Raw genomic sequence first — 26,703 nt, 5'->3', positions numbered from 1 at the left:
CAAGTACCAACACCATATCAATAACTTCAACGGCTTTCGTAAAGAGGAACAGCAGAGCAGCGGGCGGACAGCAGAAAGGAGACAGACTGTCAGTGAAAACTTCAACGGCTTTCGTGAAGAGGAACAGCAGAGCAGCGGGCGGACAGCAGAAAGGAGACAGACTGTCAGTGAAAGAATCACTATGTTATGAATTTTTTAATGGACCGTATTGACAGTTGATCACTATCAAAGGGTGGGAATGGTCCAACTATTCAATACTATCAGTTTGTATATTGTCTTATAAAACTGGGACTAGTTTCGACCCCATATATATTGGAGCGTGGCTGAAGATGACCCAACATATATGGGGTCGAAACTAGTTCCAGTTTTATAAGACAATATACATACTGATGGTATTGAATAGGTGGACCCTTCCTACCCTTTGATAGTGAGAGAATGCAATGACACTGGGCTGCAAGGAAAGGTTCTAAACTGTATAAATGCTGCTTATTGTGGTCTCTAATACCCGTAAACTTCTACAATAATAATAATAATAATAATTCAGAAAAAAAGGAAATGGCGTATGGCTTTTTGTGCCGGAAGTGTCCGAGGACAAGTTCGGCTCGTCAGATGCAGGTCTTTTGATGTGACACCCGTAGGTAAACTGCGCGTCGTGATGAGGATGAAATGATGATGAAGATGACACATACACCCAGCCCCTCTGCCAGCGAAATTAACCAATTAAGGTTAAAATTCACGACCCTGCCGGGAATCGAACCCGGGACCCCTGTGACTAAAGACCAGCACGCTAACCATTTAGCCCTGGAGCTGGACAATAATGCAGAATCGGAAGTTATAGGTATCGACAACAAATACCTTTAAATACCATGAGTCAATAATATAGGATAATGCAAACATCGAAATGGATATTCACAACTGCTGGGTGAAGTGGTGGGTAGCTATAGGATTTCTATGTGTTAATTAGGTGCTACTACGCTTGAAGGGAAACATTTATAGCACGTTTGTCCGTCCAGCTGTTCTGTATGGCTCTGACTACTCGGATACAAAGGAGATGGAAGAACAGAAACTTATGTAGGTGCAATGAGGAAGCTAAGATGGGCTCGTAGAGTGACCATGCTGGATAAAATTTGATTTTTTTACATTTGTTTGTCATTCATAATTTACTTTACGTCACACCGACACAGGTCTCATGGCGATGATAGGATATGCAAGGGCTAGGAGTGGAGAGGAAGCGACCGTGGCCTTAATTAAGGTACAGCCCTAACATTTACATGGTCTGAAAATGGGAATCGACGGAAAACCACCTTCAGGGCTGCCGACAGTTCGGTTCGATCCCACTATATCTCGTATGAAAGCTGACAGCCAAGGAACCAAAACCACGCAGCCATTTGCTCGATAAATAATAATAATAATAATAATAATAATAATAATAATAATAATAATAATTTCTTCGAGAGAAAAATCAACAAATTCGGTAGTGTGATGTAGCCAAGTTAGGTTTAAAAAATAATTTAACATTAAATATGATTTTCTTAAACTAAAGTTATATGTTTTAATAAATAATGTAAGCAACCACATCGGCAATAATTTGAAAACCTGCGCGAGTATCGAGTGATACCTAATTAATACTAGGACTAATCAGATTCTACTAAAATTATAATAACAGTGTAAAAATTAAGCAGAACATATAAATAGTAATTAGAAAACCAGCCTGAGGATCGAACAAGTGATAATCTGATCCATAATAGTAGGGTTACGAATTATCAGGAGCCTTTGAGATTTACCCTGACACGCCAAGAAACTCTTTCTCGGCCGATGACGAGCAAAGTCTCCCCTCTCCAATAATTCCACAGAGGGTCTGAGGTCAAACCTCTCCTTGAGCGGAGAGGGACTCACGATATAAACATACACCAATCAAAGGGATATTTAATTCGGGTCAACCAGCGTTGCCAAGACCTTTTGGGTTCTGTCACTATAAGCAAGCAAGGTAGGTAAGGATTATTCTGCCCGAAGGCAGGTCCGAACCTCCGCAGAGGTGTACCTGAGCCGGAGTTTACGTGCGGTAGGGTGGCCAGTTCCTTTCCGCTCCTCCATTCCCTTACCCCCACCAACAGCGCGTGGCAACCCATCCAACTCCTGACCACGCCCAATGTTGCTTAATTTCGGAGATCTCACGGGATCCGGTGTTTCAACGCGGCTACAGCCGTTGGCAAGCAAGCAAGAATGTCTCTAAATTTTACCTAATTCCCTAAAAATGATTTTTCTCTAGATATTAAGAATGAATGTATTTTCTTTAATCAAAATTATATTATTCACAACTTTTATTATTATTTTATATGTAGGTACAGTACCAGTAAAAGAGCCCGACTCTCAGATTAAATTTTAAAGTAGCATTAATATAGTTCTCAGGGCGAAAAACCGGATTAATTGTAGCTAGGGCTCGGTACAGGAGGTAGGGTCCTATCTACAGAAAAACTTTGACTCTGATTGCACAAGAGTTTATTCAAATAAGTCATGAATTTGCACATCACCTCTAAGTAGAAATGGATTGTCTTCCTCGTATTCCAATAGTATGGCTCGGGTTCTCCATCTCACCAAGCCAAGCTGGTTGAAGCACGTTCCAGAAGACTCCAGGGATTCCAGGGACTCCAGATACTCCAGACAGGGGCAGCTGGACTGTCTGGATTGACGGCAAGTAGAGATGTCTTGAACTCTGAGGCCCGGGTTGAACCCCGGTGATCCAGGCGATATTGTAGATAGTCATGTACAACCTCAGCCTAATGAGACTGAGAGGATTGATGTTCCCAAGGTCACTAGTAGCACTGAGTCCATGAAAACCTTAGATGATCAACTTATAAGCAGAGTTCTTGATAATTGTACATCAAGACTTCCAACACTCCTAAAACGATATGAGTGGTATTAATAATTTAGAGTTCATCACTACGAAAATCCTCGGCCCTGAATAACTTTTGGCAACGAAAAATACAAGTCCCTTCTTGTGAAATTATAGTTAAACTCAAAGTTCATTACTGGCGAAGGTGCAAGTCTTTGCCTAAACTCGAATGAAAAACACAAGTCCATTCACTTGGAAGTTTGAATATATATTTAAAGTTAATCACTGGTGAAATTCATAAAGTCTTTGAGTGACCACTGACGGAAACACAAGTCCTTCCACATAAGTAAATTCACTGACGAAATTTATAAGTCTTTTAAACCAACACTGACAAATGTACAAGTCTTTGAGTAAATGTAAGTGAAATCCTAACTTCGTTTAAAGCCGTTGCAAAGTTAAAGTTCATCACTAGCAATGTCAATCAATCACTGTCTATTAGAAGGATGAGTTCCTCAACAGTCGCAAATATTCCACGTAAATAATACAAGTCCATTTCACGAACACTTAGAAAAATTCCAATCTCGAATACTCGTAAATAATACAAGACCATTCAATGATCACGTAGAAAAGTTCTGGTCTCGAACACATGAAAATAATACAAGTCCATTTAGTGAACACTTAGAAGAATTCGGGTCTCGAACCCATGTAAATAATACAAGTCATTTCACAAATACTTAGGAAAATTCCAGCTTCGAAGACACGTAAATAATACAAGTCCAAACACTTAGAAAAGTTTCAGACTCGAAGGCGCGTAAATAATACAAGTCCATTTCACGAACACTTAGAAAAATTCCAATCTCGAATACTCGTAAATAATACAAGTCCATTCAATGATCACGTAGAAAAGTTCTGGTCTCGAACACATGAAAATAATACAAGTCCATTTAGTGACCACTTAGAAGAATTCGGGTCTCGAACCCATGTAAATAATATAAGTCCATTTCACAAACACTTAGGAAAATTCCAGCTTCGAAGACACGTAAATAATACAAGTCCAAACACTTAGAAAAGTTTCAGTCTCGAAGGCACGTAAATAATACAAGTCCATTCAATTAACACTTGTAAATATTCTAAGTTCAATTACGAAGGCTTAGAAAATTTTCTACAACACTCGTAGTCTTATGAGTCCACTTTATAGTTCTTGGAAGAATCGTCTTACCACACTTGTAGAATGACAGAGTTCCACGATGATAGTAGCAGCAAGAGTGTCCCCGCTGACTACTCAGCTGAGACTGTGTGAATAGGCTACAGTAGCCTAGGTCCTCCTTTTATTCGATTCGGGACGTCTACGTCATAATACGGTTTGATTGAATATTTCCCGATATGGATTTGCTTGAAATTCGAGCATTGGGACGTTTAGGTGATCCCAAACAAGATGACATATCGCTCGACTCGCTAGCATCATTATTATAGACATTTCAAAATTTTCTCCATCGAACTCTCTAGAACAAGTAACGTGGAATCCAGAAAATACCAGTCAAGGCTGGTAACATGTGCTGAGACGAGCGGGCGGTCTAGCTAGCCCCTGTGGCTACGTCACAGCTCACAGTCGTCATACACTCGCTAGCTGGTCCTCGCTGCTGGTAAACAAACCAGGCGCTCTCGGAACATTACGCGTGGTAAATAAACGTAACTTATGCTCAAAAAATACTTATGTACAGGTCGTAACCGGTACAGTACTTTTGAACTCAACGGATTATTATTTTTCCTTGCCTTCCTGAAGTCTTACATATTTTAGTTGTGGAGACATAATTGGGGATCTGTGCTGTCACGAGTTATACAGGTTTTGTATCGCGCCTTCAGCGAGGAATTGAAAACTGAAACTGAAAGTGAATTAAGACATTCTGGTAGTTTTTTGTCACTCAGCACAGGAAAGAATTCGCTCTGTTCCTGTTTTTGAATGAGGAGTGTGAATAAATAGTTTTGCAAGTGCGAAACACAAATGAACTAAGCCGACAGCTGTTAAAAATTTGCAACATCGGACGTCATTCATTAAATCGCATGAATATTCATTGTTAAGTATGCAATTTTGAAATTTTTTTTATGTAAATCAAACATCCTTGGAAAATATGAATGCAGTTTATTTAAGAATTTAATTTCTGTCACACCCAAGGAAATAACTGATGGGCATCAATTAATTTTTTTTGCTGACAGCATTGTTGTGTAGGTCAAGAAAAAAAAACAGCGAAATCTAGTGACGCATGTGGATTTTAGTAAGTACGGTTTTGAAATGTGCAGGGGGAAGCGCTCCCTATGAAATGAAATGGAGTGAAGTGCACGAGTAAGGTGCAGGAGTAACAGAAATTGACGTACATTTGAAGTATACTCATTGTTTACTAAATATTTGTTGTAGGCTACTTTGCAACTAATACATATTTTATTGATGAATTTTACCAGTACTGGTAGTGTATTGCATTAATTGATTTGCTATGCATTGACTCGATAAAGAATTCCTACATATCCTACAATTGTGTAAATCCGTCCGTATGTCCCTACTACTATCAAAGAAGAAAGAATGCCCCGACGTTTGGCAGCACAGATAGTGAGAGTCTCCCTATTAGCAGAATGAGAGATTTAACTTTTGTAATGTACACTGAACCGCATACAAATTGGCCACTAAAGAAATATTTATTTTCTTACATTCTCAGAACGTGAGGATATTTGAAAACTGTGAATAGCCGGTGACCGAAGAGATAATACTTGAAATCCTACCCCCTTCACAATATATCCATCCTATTACCAAGAAGAGAATTTTGAAAGAAAGTCATCTTATGGGATGGCACATTTTTGTGCGCTACAGTGAATAGATGCTGGTAGCTAGCTGTGTACTTGGCCATATGAGGACAGCAATAGGAGAGGTATGATGAGCGATGCGTAGATTGTGCCGGGCTGAGTGGCTCAGACGGTTGAGGCGCTGGCCTTCTGACCCCAACTTGGCAGATTCGATCCTGGCTCAGTCCGGTGGTATTTGAATGTTCTCAAATACGTCAGCCTCGTGTCGGTAGATTTACTGGAACGTCAAAGAACTCCTGCGGGACTAAATTCCGGCACCTCGGCGTCTCTAAAAACTGTAAAGGAGTAGTTAGTGGGACGTAAAGCAAATAACATTATTAAGAAAATATTGTGTTCCTCGCAGGCATGTACGACCTCAGTTAATAAATTTTAGATGGTCAATTCCGGGTAAACTAGCCTCCAAGGAAATATAAATAAAAAATAAAAATTGCCGGGCTGAGTGGCCCAGACGATTGAGGCGCTGGTCTTCTGAACCCAACTTGGCAGATTTGATCCTGGCTCAATCCGATGGTATTTGTAGGTGCTCGAATACGTCAGCCTCGCGTTGGTAGGTTTACTGGCGCGTGAAAGATCTCCTGCGAAACTAAATTCCGGCACCTCGACGTCTCGGAAAACCGTAAAATAAGTAGCTAGTGGGTCGAAAACAAACAACATTATTATTAAAAATTTAGACAAAAATAATTCATGCGATTTTACACATTTTCCCACTAGATAAAATTTTTCTGGTCAAAAACCAAAAGGATACTTGCTTACTGAAATTTTCTATACAAGATTTTCTGATTTAAATGTAGTCCTTATTGTTCTTGTTTTTATATTTAAAAATTATTTAATGTTATTTACGAAATTATAATCATATCACTGAAATCAGCACGCTTTCTTGAAGCTAATAGTATAATTTGTTTTGTAACAGTGTTGCTGACAACATCAGGTGCTCGGTATTGATCATACTGCCTCGCACTCTAACTAGTGTGTTCAATTGGACGTTTCTACGCCAGTGCCGCTTAGTGTGGCAAATGTTTTACTCTGAAGTAGTATGCAGGAGAATAGGGATGAGGAAGTGCACCTCAAGCTGCCTGTATCTGTACATCCTTTCAGTTACAACTGATAATAACGGACATAATTGGACGTTTCTGAAACACGTAGCAGTCATGATTATCTAATACGATGAAACATAACGTTTTAGGGACTATATATTGAACAATTTTTCTGTATAGTTAATATTAACGGAGAAATTTGTATATTTTAAAGTCAGTTTCAGTTTTGTCCACTTAATAATAATGCGTCACTATATTTATTTATTTATTTATTTATTTATTTGGAAACCAAAAAAGTGAGATGCCGAATTACTAACTTCTGAAAGGAAAAATATGTTTACAATAGAGTAGAACAATGCAAATAAAAAATGAATGAAGGAGCAAGGAAGAATAGTCATCTAATGCCAAAAAAATAGCGGAAGAAAATGAATGAAGGAGCAACGAAGAAAAGTCATCTAATGCCAAAAAAATAGCGGAAGAAAATGAATGAAATAGCAACGAAGAAAAGTCATTTAATGCCAAAAAATAGCGGAAGAAAATGAATGAAGGAGCAACGAAGAAAAGTAATCTAATGCCAAAAAATAGCGGAAGAAAATGAATGAAGGAGCAACAAGGAAATGTCATCTAATGCCAAAAAAATAGCGGAAGAAAATTAAAAACTAAGGTAACTATAGGGAAACAACAATTAACAATGAAACATACAGTCATATGAAAATAACGAGAAATATTAAAGAATGAAAGCAAAACGAAGAGGACTTATAGCTAGGCACAGTAATATAAATACAGACATGACATACGTGATGGACCGGGCGAGTTGGCCGTGCGATTGGAGGCACGCGGCTGTGAGCTTGCATTCGGGAGTTAGTGGGTTCGAATCCCACTGTCGGCAGCCCTGAAGATGGTTTTCTGTGGTTTCCCATTTTCACACCAGGCTGTACCTTAATTAAGGCCACGGCCGCTTCCTTCCAACTCCTAGGCCTTTCCTATCCCATTGTCGATATAAGACTTCTGTGTCGGTGCGACGTAAAGCCAATAGCATACGTGATGGTATAGTACAGTAAAAAAAATTGTACAATAGAGGAGACACCAAAGAGAAGAGAAAAAAAGAATATGTAGGAAAGGAGCTAGGTTATGTTAAGAAAGAATCGATTAAAGGAGGAATACGAAGAGAAAACTTTCTAATTCCTGTTGGAAGATACAGAGTTAAGGAGGGATGGAATGCGGATAAATAAAGTTCTTTGAATGAGAAGGAGGCGGGAGTACGGAATATGAAAGGGTGGATTTATTCTGTAGGCAAAATAAGAATATAGGTTTAGGAGAACGAAATAAACCGTTAGCAGCGTTATATAGGAATCTAAGGTCGGCTACTTTCCTGCGAATAGATAACGGGCGAGTCCGCCTCTGTGGTGTAGTGGTTAGCGTGATTAGCTGCCACCCCCGGAGGTTCGGGTTCGATTTCCGGCTCTGCCACGAAATTTGAAAAGTGATACGAGGGCTGGAACGGGGTCCGCTCAGCCTCGGGTGGTCAACTGAGTAGAGGCGTGTTCGATTCCCACCTCAGCCATCCTCGAAGTGGTTTTCCGTGGATTCCCACTTCTTCTCCAGGCAAATGTCGGAATGATACCTAACTTAAGGCCAAGGCCGCTTCCTTCCCTCTTTCTTGTCTGTCCCTTCCAGTCTTCCCATCTCTCTACAAGGTCCCTGTTCAGCATAGCAGGTGAGGCCACCTGGGCGAGGTACTGGTCATTCTCTCCAGTTGTATCCTCCGACCCAGAGTCTGAAGCTCCAGGACACTGCCCTTGAGGCGGTAGAGGTGGGATCCCTCTCTGAGTCCGAGGGAAAAACAGACACTGGAGGGTAAACAAATGAAGAAGTAAATAACGGGCGAAGGTTTAACTTACCTAGTATCCGATTGCTGCTCAAGTTTGAGTTCTGAGTCAATCTTCTAAACTATTTTACCGTGATATAACAAACAAACATATTTTCGTTTACTGTATACTCAACCGGAGATGAACACGAAGTAAGAGGCCAAACGAAACTTTAATTGTATTTATACCGCGACATTTTCCTGTTGGAAATTTCGTTAGGCATAAAAGTGATAATTTACAATCCGTTCTCAGGTATTAGATTGCCTGTCGTTTACTAGCAGATATTCAATTACTCTAACTATGCCTCTGGTGCTTGTGGTTGAGAACACAAGCACAGAATCGTTTAGCGGTTGTGGCTCTGGTAATTCCATATGCTCAACGCATTGCTATGGGAGCCCTATCAACCACATGTTCAATATGTCGCTATAACCTGGAGCTTACGTTCGGAATGAATTCGTGGATTGTTCGCTCTGATAGACTCGAATAATAACAATCATTACATGCCCAGTAGGGAGTCCTCTACAGTTAACAATGCCTCTGTCATTCATGGAGCAGTGACATGTGAAAGCTGTCACGTGTGTGGATAGCATGAGCCTGTAACAAGGAATGTTGTATTACCTAGTACACGAAATAATCAGTAGTGATCGGTTTCTACCACATTCAGTACATGAATTATTAGCCTACTTTCTGAAGCTGAAAAATTGAGGAGATTGAAGGTAGGCTATTGTGTATTGAAATCGCTACATTCGTAACACGATTCTGTATTGCCCCGTGCGTATGCTTGTTGTGGGTGTGTGTTCCAGAAGCCTCGACCAATTCAACAATTGACAGGGTTTGTTTATGACATGAACAGTACATTCCAAGGATCTGGCTAGCACACATACGTTATAGTCCCATAACATATTTAGTGACATCAGTTTGATTTCGATAAATATACGTACATATCTCTAAGTATTAGAGCCGTTTCCTGATACAAAGTTGGATTTGAGGTGAGATGAAATTATATGGAATGTGTTTTACAACTGGATCCCCTTCTTCTCGTCAACATGTGTTGAGGAGCTGAAGGAGAGGAAACGAATGATGTTGAACAGAATATGAATAGAAACTTCCCTGGAAGTCAGAATGAGAAACCACAGGAAACAATTTTCAAGTCAATCGACGGTGGGGTTCGAATCCACCTGTCTCCCGAATTGCAGTGCTTGAGTCTATAGCCCTAGCACGGCCAGGATGATATTTATGGAAAATAAACCGAATAAGTTAAGATCCACCGCGGCTCAGGCGGCAACGCGCAGGCCTCTCACCGCTGGATACCGTGGTTCAAATCCCGGCCACTCCATGTGAGATTTGTACTAGACAAAGCGGAGGTGGGTACTCCGGTTTTCCCTGTCATCGTTCATTCCAGCAAAACTCTCCAATATCATTTCATTTCCTGTGTTAGTCATTAATCATTGCCCCAGAGGAGGGCGACAGGTCTCGGCAGCCGGCACAATTCATATCCTCGCCGCAAGTTGGGGACTTCATTCATCCCATCTCTGACCCGGTCATTGACCGAAAAAAAAAAAGGTTGTAGGTTTTCATTCGAACTGAATAAGTTAACGAATGCCTTCAAAAATCAAGCTCTCATTCCTTATCGTTTCAAATACTTAGGATGTATTTTCTTCCAGATGGCAGTATTAGCGAAATCAAATGAAGAAGTAACAAGGCTAAAGCTGATAGTTCGCAGTTGTTAGTGGTATTTTTTTCTTTTTGCTAGTGGCTTTACGTCGCACCGACGTCTTATGGCGACGATGGGAGAGGAAAGGCCTAGGAGTTGGAAAGAAGCGGCCGTGGCCTTAATTAAGGTACAACCACAACATTTGCCTGGTGTGAAAATGGGAAACCACGTAGTAAAGAAGTGAGTTCCCAAACGAGATTATATTTACATCAGTCTGTTTTCAGACCGACTTCGCTCTGCGAGAGTGCAAAAATGTCGGTGGAGTAAGGATATCTTATTCATAAGTTGTCCGCATCCGTAGCGTAACGGTTAGCACTATTAGCTGCCGTCCTCAGGGGCCCGGGTTCGATTCCCGGTACTATCAGAAATTTAAGAATGACAGAAGGGCTTGTAAGTGTTTAAAATGGAACATGCTGTTCATCTCAAGTGGAGGTGTGCCTGAAAAAGAGCTTCGCCGCCTCGGGATGAGGACACAAGTTTACTCTTGTCCGGCTGAATTTTTGGTATGCAGGCCTGTAATCCAGGGGGTCGCGGCTTCGATTCCGAGCCGGGTCGGGAGATTTTAACCTTTGCTGTTTGCGGAAGCCATACTCCACTATTATTATTATTATTATTATTATTATTATTATTATTATTATTATTATTATTATTATTTAGAATTGGCTTTACGTCGCACCGACGCAGATATGTCTCATGGTGACGATGGGATAGGGAAGGCCTAGGAATGGTAAGGAAACGGCCATGGACTTAATTAAGGTACAGCCTCAGCATTTGCATGAGGTGAATGTGTGAAACCAGGGTTGCCGGCAGTGGGGCTCGAACCCAATATGTCTAGGACACAAGCTCAAAGCTGCGCGCCCCTAACCACACGGCCAACCCGCCCGATATTCTTCTTCTTCTTATCATTATTGCATCTAAGCTCTGTCATAGCCCCATTCGGTACTTTCTGGACGGGATTTGTCAGTCAGACCGGGAAGCTTCCAGCCAACGTGAAGGGCATGGCCGGCCTTTCCGTGTATTGTGCTTTCGTCTAGTTTCCTTGTTGGCCTCCTGGAACGGGAAAGGAGAAACTTCCCTCTCTAGCCGAGCCCAGAATATTCTAGTACTCCACTACCAGATTATAGAATGGAGGCTAGCCACGAACAATCAGTCGGTATTGGAGTTGAGTATCTGGACCGCGGCGGCAGTAGTGCGGGTTTCTGTCAGTTTCCGACCATTGTCAGAGTATCGCCACGTACTGAGCGGAGTACTTACTGTGTGTGTACTGTTTAGGAGTACTAATTGGAGTCTTGTAACTGTATGTGCACCGACGTGGAGTGAGTGATTGATGCTGGACGGCGGCAGTACTAGTTCTCGTCAGTGTCCTACCGGTTTCTGAGTATCGTCGTGTACTGCCTTGGAGTGCTTTATGTGTACTGCCAAGGACTGCAGACTGTCAGTGTGTAGAAAATCTGGCGTGAGCGGAATTGGAGCAGTGTTACCTTTGTTGTCAGGAATACTGTAGTGCTAGCTACTACTACTACTACTACTACTACGAAACATTTTCATTCCTCCCCTGAAGGGGGAGGCGGGCCTCTTAGACGGTGAAGCCTTCTCTCAGGCCGGGAGATTTGTCGCTGAGAAGATGTGCGGACAAGGTGAGGGGGTGGGCGGCCGTGGTCTATACTACGAACTGTCCCGGCATTCGCCTTAGTGCAGGAGAATGGAAAACCACGGAAAATCATTCTCAAGACAGCCTACAGGTGGGACGAGGCGTGTAGTCCGGCACTGTGCCCCAGATCCGTCTCCCGAATGCAGAGGCGTAGAGCCACGGTAGAGCCGTGGCTAACTTTACTCTGCTCGGTTGACCGGTCAAAGTGCAGAGCATATGGGACAACAACCCACTCTACATCTACCGACAGTGCTAGCTAGCAATGTTGAATTGTTGCTGTTGTGTGACCGCCGTTTAATTGCGAGTGTTAAATAGTTCACTGTATCGAATTTGAGAGTGGTGGACTTTCTCTGAAGTCGATCCAAGGAATAGTCGTACATTGCGCTGGCTAATAGCCCTATCTTCGCATCTCTCCACATGCAGCTGCAGTGCGAGTCGACATGATGTGCGATACATAGCGGAAATAAGGACGGCTCTCAATCAGGATTGTCGTCCGTTTCAGGTAATACCAAGGAATCTGACTGCCAGGAGAGTGGGCACTAGAGACTTATAAATAGATAGCAATTAGTGGTGTTTGGTCATTCATGGTTGCATATAATTGTGTGCATGTATAGATATGATTGTATTCATTTAAGCCATCCCAGAGTTAAATTAGGTTGATAAAACAGCCAGCCAGTCATTTATTCATATTCTTATTGGTAGACTCAGAATATATTGTTCATACGCTTGGTGTAACAGTAACGAAATATGATAAGAATGAGTGTACAAATAGAAGTAAAGAATGGACGAAGGGCTCACATAATTCAGATGCACAGGCTAAGTACGGAACCAAACAAGTTAGCCGTGCGGTTAGGGCCACGTAGCTATGAGATTGCATTCGGTAGATAGTTGGTTCGAAGTCCATTGTCGCCAGCCTTGACGAAGGTTTTACGTAGTTTCCCATTTTCACACCAGGCAAATCCTGTGACTGTACCTTAATTTAGTACACGGGCTTCCTTCCCACTCATAGCCCTTTCCTATGTCACCGTCGCTATAAGATCAATCTGTGTACGTGTGACGTAAAGCCAACTGTAAGCAAATTAAAAAAAAATATTATTAATCTCCTTCTTTATCTGTTTAACCTCCAGGGTCGGTTTTTCCCTCGGACTCGGCGAGGGATCCCACTTCTACCGCCAAAGGGCAGTGTCCTGGAGCTTCAGACTCTGGGTCTGGGATACAACTGAGCAGGATGACCAGTACCTCGCCCAGGCGGCCTCACTTGCTATGCTGAACAGGGGCCTTGCTGGGGGGTGGAAAGTTTGGAAGGGGTAGACAAGGGAGAGGGAAGGAAGCGGCCGAAGCCTTAAGTCAGGTACCATCCCGGTATTTACCTGGAGGAGAATTGGGAAACCACGGAAAACCACATCAAGGATGGTTGAGGTGGGAATCGAACCCACCTCTACTCAGTTGACCTCCAGAGGCTGAGTGGACCCCGTTCCAGCCCTCGTATCACTGTTTAAATTTCGTGCGAGAGCCGGGAATCGAGCCCGGGCCTCCGGGGGTGGCAACTAATCACACTAACCACTGCACCACAGAGGCGGACATCGTGATGTTCGCGCGACGAATTACTCCACTAACTAGGATATAACTGCTCATAGAATCAGGGGAAACAATAGCCTAATTATTGCGGCATCTTGCGCAAGTGATAAATGCCGTATATTTTTTGCATTTTTGTACGATTTTTCAGAAAATCTTTTCCGTTAGAAAAGTAATTTATTGGAATTGATTCGAGAATGGACATTATTGAAGACCCCTTAATTTTTGAGAGATGAGAATTATTTGAAAATATCGTCCATCGGTGCGATTTGATCCAGCGATCCCGCGCTTGCGATGCGGAGCGCTTGCCGCTGCGCTACGAGCTTGTTGTCTTGTTCGCAAACATAGGTTACACATAAACGCATTGATATTATTTATTAATTAATTTCTCTGAAACGGCTGATAATTTCGCCTTATTACTTGCAGCTGTTATATAATTGTTACGTGTGTACCAAATGTGGATCGAATCGGCCACCCATGAGCCATATCCTCCCACGAGTTAGCTTTTTTTACGATTTACTTTACGTCACACCGACATAGATAGATCTTTGCCAACGCTGGGATAGGAAAGGGCTAGGAGTGGCAAGGATGCGGCTTGTAGCCTTAATTAAAGTACAGATCCAGCACTTGCCTGGTATGAAAATGGGAAACAATGAAATTACAGTTCCAGAATATCAGACAGCTTCATAATTCGTTTCACGAGTATAAGTTCTCTGTCTAGAAATGAAATCCTTAGACTGGTCGGGAATCGAACCTGGAGCCACCAGATAAGTGGCAGGCACGCTAATGCTACATCATAGAGCCGGATGAACCAAGATTTAAGCCCCGAGGAAGTCTAGAGTTTATGTTTTTATGTAATGTATCTGCTATATCTTGCTGGAATCCTAAAGTTGAGCTTCAGTGGAATAAACTTTCCTAAAACCGAACTGCCTTCTATCGAACCAGTTATTCATTTCGCAAACATGACTAACATAATCAGAAATAATGCATACCCAAAGCTTACATGCAACGCATGTCAAACTAACTGGCCTTTAATTTTTAGCTTTATGTCTATCACCCTTTCCTTTATACACAGGGGCTACTATAGCAACTCTCCATTCATTTGGTATAGCTCCTTCAACCAAAACAATAATCAGATAAGTACTGGAGATAAGGTACTATATCCCAACGCATTGTCTTTAGTATATCGCCAGAAATCTTATCAATTCAGCCACTTTTCTAGTTTCCAACTTTTTTATTTTACAATAAATGTCATTGTTATCATATATAAATTTTAATACTTTTTAGCAATAATCACCTCCTCTATCTGGACATTATCCATGTAACCAACAATCTTTACATACTGCTGACTAAATACTTCTCTTTTGAAGATAATCACATACACACTCGCCTTGTTCATTAATTATTCCTGGAATGTCCTTCTTGGAACCTGTTTCTGCCTTAAAATACTTATACATACCCTTCCATTTTTCACTAAAATTTGTATGACTGCCAATTATGCTTGCCATCATGTAATCCTTACCTGCCTTCTTTGCTAGATTCAATTTCCTTGTAAGTTCCTTCAATTCCTCCTTACTTCCACAGCCAATACTAATTCTATTTCTTTTCAGTCTGCACCTCTTTCTTATTCTCTTTATTTCACTATTATAATAAGGTGGGTCCTTACCATTCCTTACAAGCTTGAAAGGTACAAATCTGTTTTAACATTCCTCAACAACTGAAGACATGCTCGCAAAAACGGTCTAACCTTCAAAATTAAAAAAGAAGTGAGTTAGGTGCTGCTATCTGTTGAGCAACATGAATAGTAACTTCCTACATGCGCTAATATCAGCAAGGATCATTTAGAGGAAATAAAGTGGGTGAAAATTTGAGTGTTTAACCTGAGAGCTTTTGTCAGAATGCAAAAATGGGCTAACCCCTATCTGAGGATGTAGCGGGGAGGCCGGTGATAAAATATCATGCCTTCGACATTATATAATGACTTCCGTTCCTGGTCAAAACAAGAACTTTTCTCTGGTTAGCTCTTGGATGTTTTAGTCCAGACTGGAAGATTTAATATAATAGAATATAAATATTTAGTGCCAGGTCACACGTATTTGCCATCTGACAGAGACTTTGGCCTTAGAGAAGAAAAAGAGGCACGTGTCATCAATTTACATTCCAGATCAATGGATGTAACTTATTAGGAAGACTAGGGTTAAGAAGCCGTTTGCAGCGGTAAAGATGACACGTGACATGTTTATCAGAAATTCGCCTTTACTGGATAAGATAACGAAAAGAACAGTCTCTCATTCGAATCAAAAGGTATTATTAAGCAAGATTACATGTTATAAAATCAGTAAAGAGGATCCATTTAGGTTACTTTTCAAGCAATCATACTCTACTATTGAAGAGTATGATTCTGTAGATCTCAGAAAGAAAGTACCTGGTAGATCACCCTTCGGTATTGAACACCTACCATGCAAGTACGAGGGACCTAGGCCTTTACTTCCAGCCAAAATCAAGGATATTTTAGACTTACTATATTACATACCCCCTGTGTACCATGAATACTACAGAAATATTGCTTCCAATGCATGTAGTCCCGTGCAAGAAGAAGAAGAGGATCCACTTTTTGACATTTCTGATTATGATTAGGTTAAGGTTAAACCGCACCCCTCCTTTACTGACAATATACGACATAATACAATACGCACATCGAGAGATTCGAGGCATGGACCGCAACTAGGATAGGCCAAGACACAGCCCTGAACTGGAGACGTCCCTCATTAACAATGCACAACAGGGATGAAACTAACTAGTAGCAATAAAATTGAAAAACATTTTAAATGAGGGTTTATTAAAATAATAAAATTTCAAAAGAAGAAAATGAAGCCACCAATAGAAAAAAATAAAAAGGATACATACTTGTGTTCATTTGGTTCAGTCGTAGTAGTAACATAAATGTGTGAGCACGGCATTTCTCAAACACCCAAATTAATATTTAATTTACGACGTGCTCACCATCTCAAATATAATTTCACTACAAGGTACAAGTTTAAGTACCTGTAGGTCAACCTCATTATTGAATTTGTTGATGAAGTATGTATTATTTGTTTGTAACAACACTTTCCTTATCTATATTACATATAATGTATTGCCAGAATTATTTGCATTTCCTTTCCATTTATCACAAAGTCAGGTAGGCATGTTATAAAACTAACACATGTACATTGAGTATACAACGTCCCTTAAGTTCGTTTAGCTACTGCATCGCTAGTCTGATATAAAACAACGTAAACTTGCTATAAAAGGTTTTCCTGAATGCATACTTTGATTTGTTGTGCAATACGCCAGGTAAAATTAATACAGTATATTTGTTTAGTTCCATTTACAAAACTTAAATTTCCTCCTTTCAAACAAAGTGAGGGTTAGACTGTTAAGGCGAGCATGTCTTCAACTGCTTTAAACCCATCCCAGGGACTGTTTACATTTTTATTTACAGTTTTCCACCGATCATAGTTACTTTTAAAACTGCCTAATGCCTGCTTTATCAGCCATATGGTACTGCTTAATAGTTCTACTCTTAAGACCTTCCTTTCTATCAAATTTATTTTTAACTACAACAATAAAGCTTCATGATCACTAATACCGTCTATTACTTCGGTTTATCCATACAGCTCATCTGGCTTTACCATCACCACGTCCAGGATATTTTTTGCCACTAGTTGGTTACATCACTTTCTGAATCAGCTGTCCTTCCCATATTAGCTTATTTTCCATTTGTTAATCATGCTTCCTATCGTTCGCATTTCCCTCCCAACTGACGTTCGGTAAATTCAGATCTCCCGCTACAATCACATTCCTTTCCATGTCGTTTCCGACATAGTTGATTTTCTTATGAAATAATTCTGAATCAGCGTCAGCGCTGCCCTTTCCCGGTGTGTACACTCCAAAGATATCAAGTTACCTATTATGTTTAGAAATGAGCATTACACCTAGAATTTCATGTTTGTCATCTTTAACTTCCCTTAGCTTACAAATACTTCTTTCACTAGAATGAATACTCCCCCTCCCACCACTCCTATCCTACCTCTACGATAAACACTCCAGTTCCGTGAGAAAATTTCTGCATCCATTGTATCATTTCTCAGCCATGATTCAACTCCTATTACAATATCTGGTAAGTATATATCTATTAAATTCCTTGATTGTAGTCCTTTCTTTACAATACTTCTACAGTTCAACACTAACATTTTTATGTCAACCCTATTTGACTTCCAGATCCCTGCACCCTTATCACTGCTCCTTGGACCACCCCGTTTCCCTTAACATACCTCCCTATTACGCTTCCAAACAAATTTCCTAACTTGTACGTACCACTGCGGTTTAAGTGAAGGCCATCTAAGCGCAGATCCCTATCTCCTACCCACCCATTAGTATCTAGAAATTTCACTCCCTGTTTCCCACATACTCACTCCTTAGCCTCATTGAAATCCCAGATACCCTCCATTCAGTATCCCTCCTACACAGTATTCCACTGATAACAATATCCGCTTCCTTAAACTTCTCCCCGTGCTGCATTTAGCAGATCCCACACATCCCCAAATTTGTTGGTACTTATACCAGCTTGCCTTTCTTTGTTGGTACCAATATGAAACACTACCACTTCCTCCTTCTCTTCTACTTTCCTCAACATCTGACTTAACCTAATTCCTAGCTAACACTCTACCCTGGCTCCCTTTCCCCACATATCTAACAATGGAATCCCCCATGTCTAGAGCCTAAATCCCACCCACCTCATTTGATTTCCTCCCCTTCCGGCGAGCCCTATCTTTTCTGATAGCTGCTGAAACTACTTCGTGCTCTCTTTTCACCCTTCCCTGACTCTGTTTCATCTGTCTTTTCCAATCGTCTACTCTACATTACCCATTCCTACCTTTTCCCTTCCTTCTACTTCCACACATCTCAGCAACAGTTGCCTGTTTCTCTTCTTCCCTCTGTTGTTCTGCCTGGAGTGACTCGTATCGATTTCTCACAGACATCTGTCCTGCATTATGATCCCGAATAGAGTCCTTAGCCTGCAAACTCCTTCACCTTTGGGCATTAGACCACCTGTCTTCTACAATTCCCCCCTTTCCTTCCCATTCCTCTTTTACACCTACTGTAACCTGTACATTTTTTGAGGGAGGCCTATCTTCCTTTCTGTCTTTTATGAAAATCATAATTAACTCCCTCAAACTCTCCAACTCCTCCCTCATACCCCTCAATGCCTCACCAGACCCACAGTTCCTACACTTGCACCCCTTAGCCATTCTTTACTGAAAAAATGAAAATAAAATGAAAAATAAAATAACTTATGTGCTAAAATGAACGGAAAGAAATACTTAATAGTATAGTACTCAAAGATCACACGACAATAATGTAATTAATATATTACTACACTACTGTGCACTACTACTTAGTCGTACTCTATTTTTATCCTACAATACCCGAACAGGATAGAAACTGCTGTTAATTACTATATACAGAAAGCAATACACAAGAATTAAACAAGTCTAAGCTGCAGTTAAGCTTATCCTAATTACAACAACAGAATTCTAGTAAGAAATTTTCTACGGATACCTCTACTACGCTACACAAATATTTTACAATAATAAAATATGCACACTAATTTTTAATACTATATTACTGTAGAGTTCACTACAATAATTCCAGTTTTGTATTACATATTAGATTTTGCTTCTTTCGTACTGACAATATTTTAGTTTTGGAAATGATAATTTTCATATCGTTCTCACCGCACCTCTTTTCAGACTCTCGGATGTTAGATTGGAGGCTTTCAGCACAGTCTGCGATCAAGACGAAGTCGTCATATCAGCCATATTGCTAACTACATTTCTACCTAACTGAATCCTGCCTTCCCATTTTATTCATTTCAGTAAATTAGCATTGTAAACTACAAACAACAAAGGTCAAAGATTACACCCTTGTGTAACCCCTATGTTTCCACTGAACAAACTAATTATCACTGAGGTCAGGATGTAAACAGAAACGTCACCATGAGTAACCATCCAGATAAATTTATATTTGTGTACGTTAGATGAGGTCTTCAGTTACCTTTAGAATATTGAAAATCACGTATAGTTTTTCAGAAATAGCCTGTGATAAACACCGTTTTCCGTACACACATGTTACGGAGTGCAACGTTGCGACATCAAAACATTTTTGAATGAATAAATAAGCTAATAAACAAATAAATAAATTATTCAATGTATAAATCAACCAGCGTATCGAGTGTCAGGGGATAAAACTACGCTTTGACTAACATAATATCACGGTAGATGAATATTAAGGTGTTTCATGGTTCATAAATCACTGAAGGATGCGAGATGATAGTGAATGTGTCTTCTTGTTCTGGTCTTAAGTTATTCTTCTGCTCTATGACTTTCGATGTTCTGGTTAGCTTTGCTCTATGAAAGACACTGCCCCAAGGAGTGGAAAGAGGATGGGGGTGGCGTGTCGGAAGCGTCGGGGCGGATGGAGCGCCTCTAGCGACCGGAATACATAATGCCCTGTTCTCCAAACTCGTTCCGATATCTGAGTACTTCCGCTTACAGCGATAGCCAACCCTCCAACTTGAGCGTCAATATCATCCCCCGGGACTTCACCACACAAGCGCACAGCGTAGATTATTCAGTGCAACGTGTTCTACAAGAAAGTAGCTTAACTTCTAGCCGAAAAGAAAATCGTTAGCCAGATAATAATGCCACGCCACACTCTACTCGCAAGGGAGAGAGTTCGAGCTTCTTACGCATCAGATAGACACGTCTCATCTCAGAAAGGCAGGACACAGATTGTCTGAAAGTGTACGGGTATTCCTCGCCGCGAGATGCAACCTGACGTGATGTATTCCAAAGTAAATGAATCTTTAAGCATTAACGTGGCTTCAATTTCAGTAAATAGATTGGTAGGGTACTGATTGAATCTCAAATCAGGACTATTACAGAGGGACTAATATTTTCAGTTTATCCGTACAAGTTACGTAGATTATTGCATCTCATACCAGGATTATTCATACAGAGGGACTAATTTTTATCACTTTCTTCGTACAAATTTAATATGTTATTGCTTCTCAAGATAGGATTATTACAGACGGACTAATTTTTTCACTTTCTTCGGATAAATTAAATAGATTATTGCATCTCATATCAGGATTAGTCATACAGAGGGACTAATTTTTACGGATTTCTCTGTACAAATTACATAGATTACTGCATCTCAAATCCGGTTTATTCATACAGATGGACTAATTTTCATCACTTTCTCTGTACAAATTACATAGATTAAGAATCTGAATAATGGCCGCCGCTGACGTATTCAAGTACTATGCATCCATCTTTACAACCTAGAGTGAAATGTGACGCGTGAGAATGGAATAAGATGCTATTTGTGCCGCTAGGGATGGAAACTTAATATGTCTGTGTACAACTCACGGGATCATGATGGAGCATATCTACATTTTTATGTGCGTTTATTTTGAGGATATGTACTTGCTATTAACCCTGGATTGAAAACGTAAGCTTTTTACGACAAAAACTGATACACGGGACACCGAACACCCCATATTTTAAATGACATTTTGCGTAAAGTATCCTGCTGTATTACAACTGAAACACATTACTGAAACACTTATTAAAGTGCTACTTAATGAACACACACGAAGTATTATTTTCAAAAAGCATACATTCAACAATAACAAAACAAATAACAAATAACATTCTTTCTTTCTTTTCCTACCGCTTTTCCCACACCTGTGGGGTCGCGGGTGGATTTGGCCCTGTTTTACGGCCGGGTGCCCTTCCTGACGCCAACCCTATATGGAGGGATGTGATCACTATTATTGCGTGTTTCTGTGATGGTTGGTAGTGTAGTGTGTTGTCTGAATATGAAGAGGAGAGTGTTGGGACGGACACAAACACCCAGTCCCCGAGCCAGTAGAATTAATCAGAAGCGATTAAAATCCCCTATCCGGCCGGGAATCGAACCCAGGACCCTCTGAACCGAAGGCCAGTACGCTGACCATTCAAATAACGAGTCGGACAAATAACATTAATAAAATAAAATCTGTATAGGTAGCTCCATTATATCACCCTCCAGCTTCATGTTTCATCTACTGTGCAATGCTTTCTTCTTTACTGCAATGAGCTATATTGTCCAACATACCAGCATCGATAAACAATCCCAAAGCATAGAATGTTATTTTAACGACCTTTGCAAGGCTTTAAGACCAGGTCTAATGAACACAATGTCACCAATATAACTCCTTGGTGTTCTTCCAGCATTCATGTTATGAGGTTTTAATGGTCATCAGTGCATTCCTCTTCCCCGTAGTCCCCAATCACAGTCTCCTTTTCTTCGTCACCAGAAATGCGTGATGTTCAATCTACACCCTTCGCTGGTCTGACTTCATCAGTTCGTGTCGAATCCAGTCTTCATATTTCCCAGCAATAAAAGTGTTGACGAGTCATAGAAAACAAATCCATTATGTTTAATTCCAGAGAAACAATGAGTGTTGTACAAACAATAACATACTTGGTAGAGAAACAATTCCCCGCAAATTGAAACGTGGGATACAGCATATACCAAAGCTACCATAGAGCAAGGAATGAAAGCTCTGCACACTAACCCAAATTGTTATATTCGAATGCTGACTCCCTCAGAAGAAACGTCACGTCAGATGTCGTTGACAGATAGTATCAACATAAAATGATAGCGAAAGGAAATTTTTCTGGGGCACTGTATGGCCTTATTTCCATTCCAGGGTTAATATAGTAAGTGATTTCGAACTGAATCGATTGAAGTATATGCATATTCTGATGCTATGACTGCAGCAAATAAATTATCTTGGTTTTCAAAAAGATGAAGGCAAAGTGATATTAGAAGAATGTCAGAGGTCATCTGCACAGAGGAAACCGTGATTGTAGTCCATTTTTGATTCAGTTGCTATCGGATGGTCCATGAGGTATTAGTGACACTAGTAGTAGCTTTGCATATCACAATGCGTCACTAGGGAAATCGTAGGGTCTCCTTAATTATGTTTATAAGCAAGATATTCTTGACAGTAATTAGGAAATTGATATTCATTTGTATGTGATATAAACTGAAATTTCTGCCAGGTATTTTCTTCCTTTCTCGTCAGGAAGTTTTACTCTGTCGCTACCACCTGTTTCTTCCTTTACTCTTTCAAAAAACTGGCTGAGAACAACTCCAAATCTGCTGTCATCTCCATCCGATGAATTATAATATTCCGTATATTTCAATAACTTATGGATGTGCATGCCTCTTCATCACCCTCTATTTTCAAGCTTCATCGATATTTATATACTGTAGACATTTGAAGTTCTTTCACAAGACGAGCATGTTGGAATGGACTAGAACACTGAACAAAAATATTAGAACAAACGTCGAAACGATCATTTGGGAAGCAACTGCGCCTCAAAGTCAATCAATGTGGTGTCACCTTTCAGAAATTGTAGCTATAAGCAGCAAATTAGTTCATTTAAAAGTTGTTGAATGAAAATAGGAAGTACCATTAAGTGGTAGCTGAAAGGTTATTGAACCTGGACAAAGACTGCACACTTCTAGGATTACGTAGATATAATCAGCTAAGAAATGGAACGTAAATCATTAGAAATAAGGATACTTGCAGACTTGTCAACATTTCAGCCTGTATTGAGTACAAATGTTATCTGAGACGTTGACAGTTATTGACAAAGCTTTCCAAATTGATTCCCCTCTCTCTTGATAACGACACTATTTACTTTTATATTATGACGAAAGAAAAGGGAACAAGGGTTTCATTTATACCACTAATTTCACTGATGAAGAATTAAACAACCATCATATGGCATCAATAGTAAGGTAAACATTCTCAGTATTCTTAGAATCATTCAGTATACTGTTCATCTTCCCAATGTATGGATGAAATGACCTTGTGTATGTTGGGACCATCATCAATGATGGTAGTCTGATATCCTGCCTGGTATAGCGTACATTACTACCTTATTCGCAAACATTTTAAGCTTGTCCCTATAATTCATAATACTCCATCTATCGAGAAAACGTTCACCACAGAAAGTTACGGCTTTAATATTCTGTTCAAACCGACAGCATTTTTCACACTTGTAGACTCTGAGTTTATTTCTTCCTTGATGGAATATATGTCAACAATCTTAGAATATGTAAGCTCGTAGTTTTACGTTAGTGAATGCTGAACCACAGGAACGTAACTTATTCATTTGGAAAATTCCACAGGTCTTCATAGGGATCCGAAATGGATGCCCTGAAAATGGTCACATTTTCATCAAGTTTCAAGTTAAATAACGGTAAATTGTTACTGCTTTCTTCAGTAAGACTGCTGATAACGATTACAATATAAAGATAGATGTGGCCTTCAAGGTAAGACATTGGGGGAAATATTTCCTTAAAGGGGGTAGGAAGATCAGCAACCTTAGGTACATTGGAGATACGCTGATTCTGTCAGATATTGCACAGGAACTACAGGTACTCATGGAGAAAATGATGTTTCTTTGTGAAGAATATAGTCTGGAAATCAATAGAAGAAAGACAACGGTGATGATTGTCGATATACAGAAAGTCAATCAACCCAGTCTATGGTACATAACTCGTTTCAAGGTCATCCAGAAATGTTTCTACTTGAGCTCCATGATTTCTTATACAGGAGAATGTACCGAGGAAATCAAAAGAAGAACGGACTTGGCCAGGGCAGCCACCACAAAGTTGAGTAGGATATGGAAGAATCATACAATAAAAGAGAACACAGAACTGTGGTATCTCCCTCCCTCATGTTTCCCATTGCCACCTATGCAGCTGAAACGTGGGCAATCAAGCATGTAGATAAGAGGAGAATATAAAGCTTCGAAGTGGGGGTTTATCGACGAATTCACTGAATTTCTTGGACTGGGCGCCAAAATAATGTATCCGTGCAGGAAGAACTAGACATTCAGACTAGGCTTTTTGAGCGGGTCAGTCAGGTTTACGTCCGGAACTCAGGACACATCGCCAGAAAAATAGTCTTTGGAGAATCTTGCAGTGAAGGGAATGTTTGAAGTCAAGAGACCACGAGGAAGGCATCCAATCGTAGGTATGACCAGTTGCAGCCCCTGGTGGGCAAATCTTTCCTCGAGGCTACCAGTTTAGTGACAGACTGCCAGAGAAAGCAAATCAGGACAGCAAAAGCCATGCACTCTCAAGAATAGATGACTGAGGAAGAGGAATTAGGCACTGGAATAATTTACCAAGTGAAATGTCCTGCTTCTCTGAAATCTTTTAAGAAAAGGCTAGGTAAGGAACTAGTAGAGACACTGCCACCTGGGCGACAACTTCTAAATATAGATCAGTGGTGATTGATTGATTGATTGATTGATTGATTGATTGATTGATTGATTGATTGATTGATTGATTGATTGATTGATTGATTGATTGATTGATTGATTGATTGATTGACTGATTGATTGATCGGTCGATCTCAGTGATGCGGTCTAGTGCTCGTTGTCCTGCTGGCTGTATAATGACGGGGTTGAACTCAGTCGAAATCAATGCAATTGAAAGGCATTTAAATACAAAACAGTGAGTTGCCAGATTCCAGTACGTCAAATAACACCTGCTGTATAAAATGCTGATACTCTTGCGTTTCTTAATTGAATTGAATGGATATTCGTCAGCATATCACAGGTATTCTGGAATCCTTGTGCCACTCCAGGAAGTTGACAATCACATGCCCTTTATGCCATATGATTTTTCAGTTAAAATATCCCACCCAAGGATCCACCAGGATTCAAACCTAGGCGATCCGAGTGGAAAGCTAGCAACTACGCTTGTGTGCGAGTCACATTCTCTCGTTAAAGTAGCAAAATAATTTAAAATTAATAAAATTTCGAATTATTGGTTCGTGTTGACCAACACCGCGGTCAGAAATGACCGGTAGGGAGGTGTTTATAGTTATAAAAAGATCACTGACCTTAATGAATGTGATTGTGCGTGCGTTGTGCGATCATTCATGAGTATCATTATAAAGACACTGATACAAGTAAATTATGTTGATATTCAGATTGCAGTACCGGTACAATACAAAATACATAAAATACAGAATGAGAACAATATGATCAAGGTAAATAGTTGTACGGCCAAATTTATATTCAGATTAGAATCTAAAATCCAACTTTCGTGGCTGCTTAGAAAATATATTTAAGAGATCTATTGGTTTTACAATTATGTCTGTCAATGTTTGAAAGAGCCAACACATTAAATCGACTTTCACAGGTTTATTGTCAGTTTTTCTTTATTTTCTTTTGTATAAATTCTAGTTCTAACCCCCAGTAACACCTCCTCCCACTCATCGCTACGCCCCTGGTGTCGACTACATATTATGGTACATGCGAAAGCAAAAGAGATATTAGGTACAGAACAATAGACGGCTATCCGGACAGATTTGGAAACCGGTTAACTTTCCATCAGACCAGGAATGAGTAGCTTAATAGTTGAACATCAGGCAAAAATTCTGAAGGTTGTGAGTTCGGTTCCCACCGGTGTCCACTTGACTACTTCTATTCTGTACTTACCATATATTTGGTATGTACTTGATTTACTCCACGTGTCCTGTCGTGAAAGCTTTCAACTTACATTACTATTTATTTCAATAGGATTTCTAGTTCGAAGCACTAAAGAAGGGGTTCTTTATGAATAAAAAGTTTATAAATAACAACAATAAATCTAATATCCTTATTCTGCCAGTCACGTTTTTTCACTAAACATTTAGAGGATTATTTATTTATTTATTTAATTTATTTATTTGTTTGAATAGAAGACAATTACTTACCTTGACTCCATTTATAAACCATGAAAGCTGGGACGGTGGGTTCGATTTGTCTGAGGTACAAAGTGCTCTCACACTGTCTCCAATGGTGTACGTGGAGAGCACTCCTTCAATCATAGGCTCCCTCCGTGGAAGAGCTGTAAATAAAATATGGATTAAGTTACTCGAAACAATTCTTTCCCGGAGTGAAGGCTGTGTGATATAAGCAAATACTATAATGAGCTGACATGAATATTTTTACAAGCAAATAGGAACCATTAACAGTAAGTGCATTCATTAAAATTAAGAGCCTATTTAG

The 26,703-nt window shown here is 40.1% G+C and overlaps 1 protein-coding gene across 1 annotated transcript in view; it reads right to left on the bottom strand.

Annotated features, from left to right (window-relative positions):
- LOC136877715 (uncharacterized) overlaps positions 1-26,703 on the bottom strand; it is a 491,916-nt gene that overhangs the window by 98,451 nt on the left and 366,762 nt on the right. The window contains exon 4 of the mRNA XM_068228715.1: positions 26,409-26,542. Within this exon, the coding sequence (XP_068084816.1) occupies positions 26,409-26,542 (134 nt within the window). The remainder of the gene's footprint in view (positions 1-26,408; positions 26,543-26,703) is intronic.

The sequence above is a fragment of the Anabrus simplex genome, chromosome 7 (genome assembly GCF_040414725.1).
Source record: "Anabrus simplex isolate iqAnaSimp1 chromosome 7, ASM4041472v1, whole genome shotgun sequence".
In the NCBI taxonomy this organism is placed as follows: domain Eukaryota; kingdom Metazoa; phylum Arthropoda; class Insecta; order Orthoptera; family Tettigoniidae; genus Anabrus; species Anabrus simplex.
This window is presented reverse-complemented; position numbering and strand designations above follow the sequence as displayed.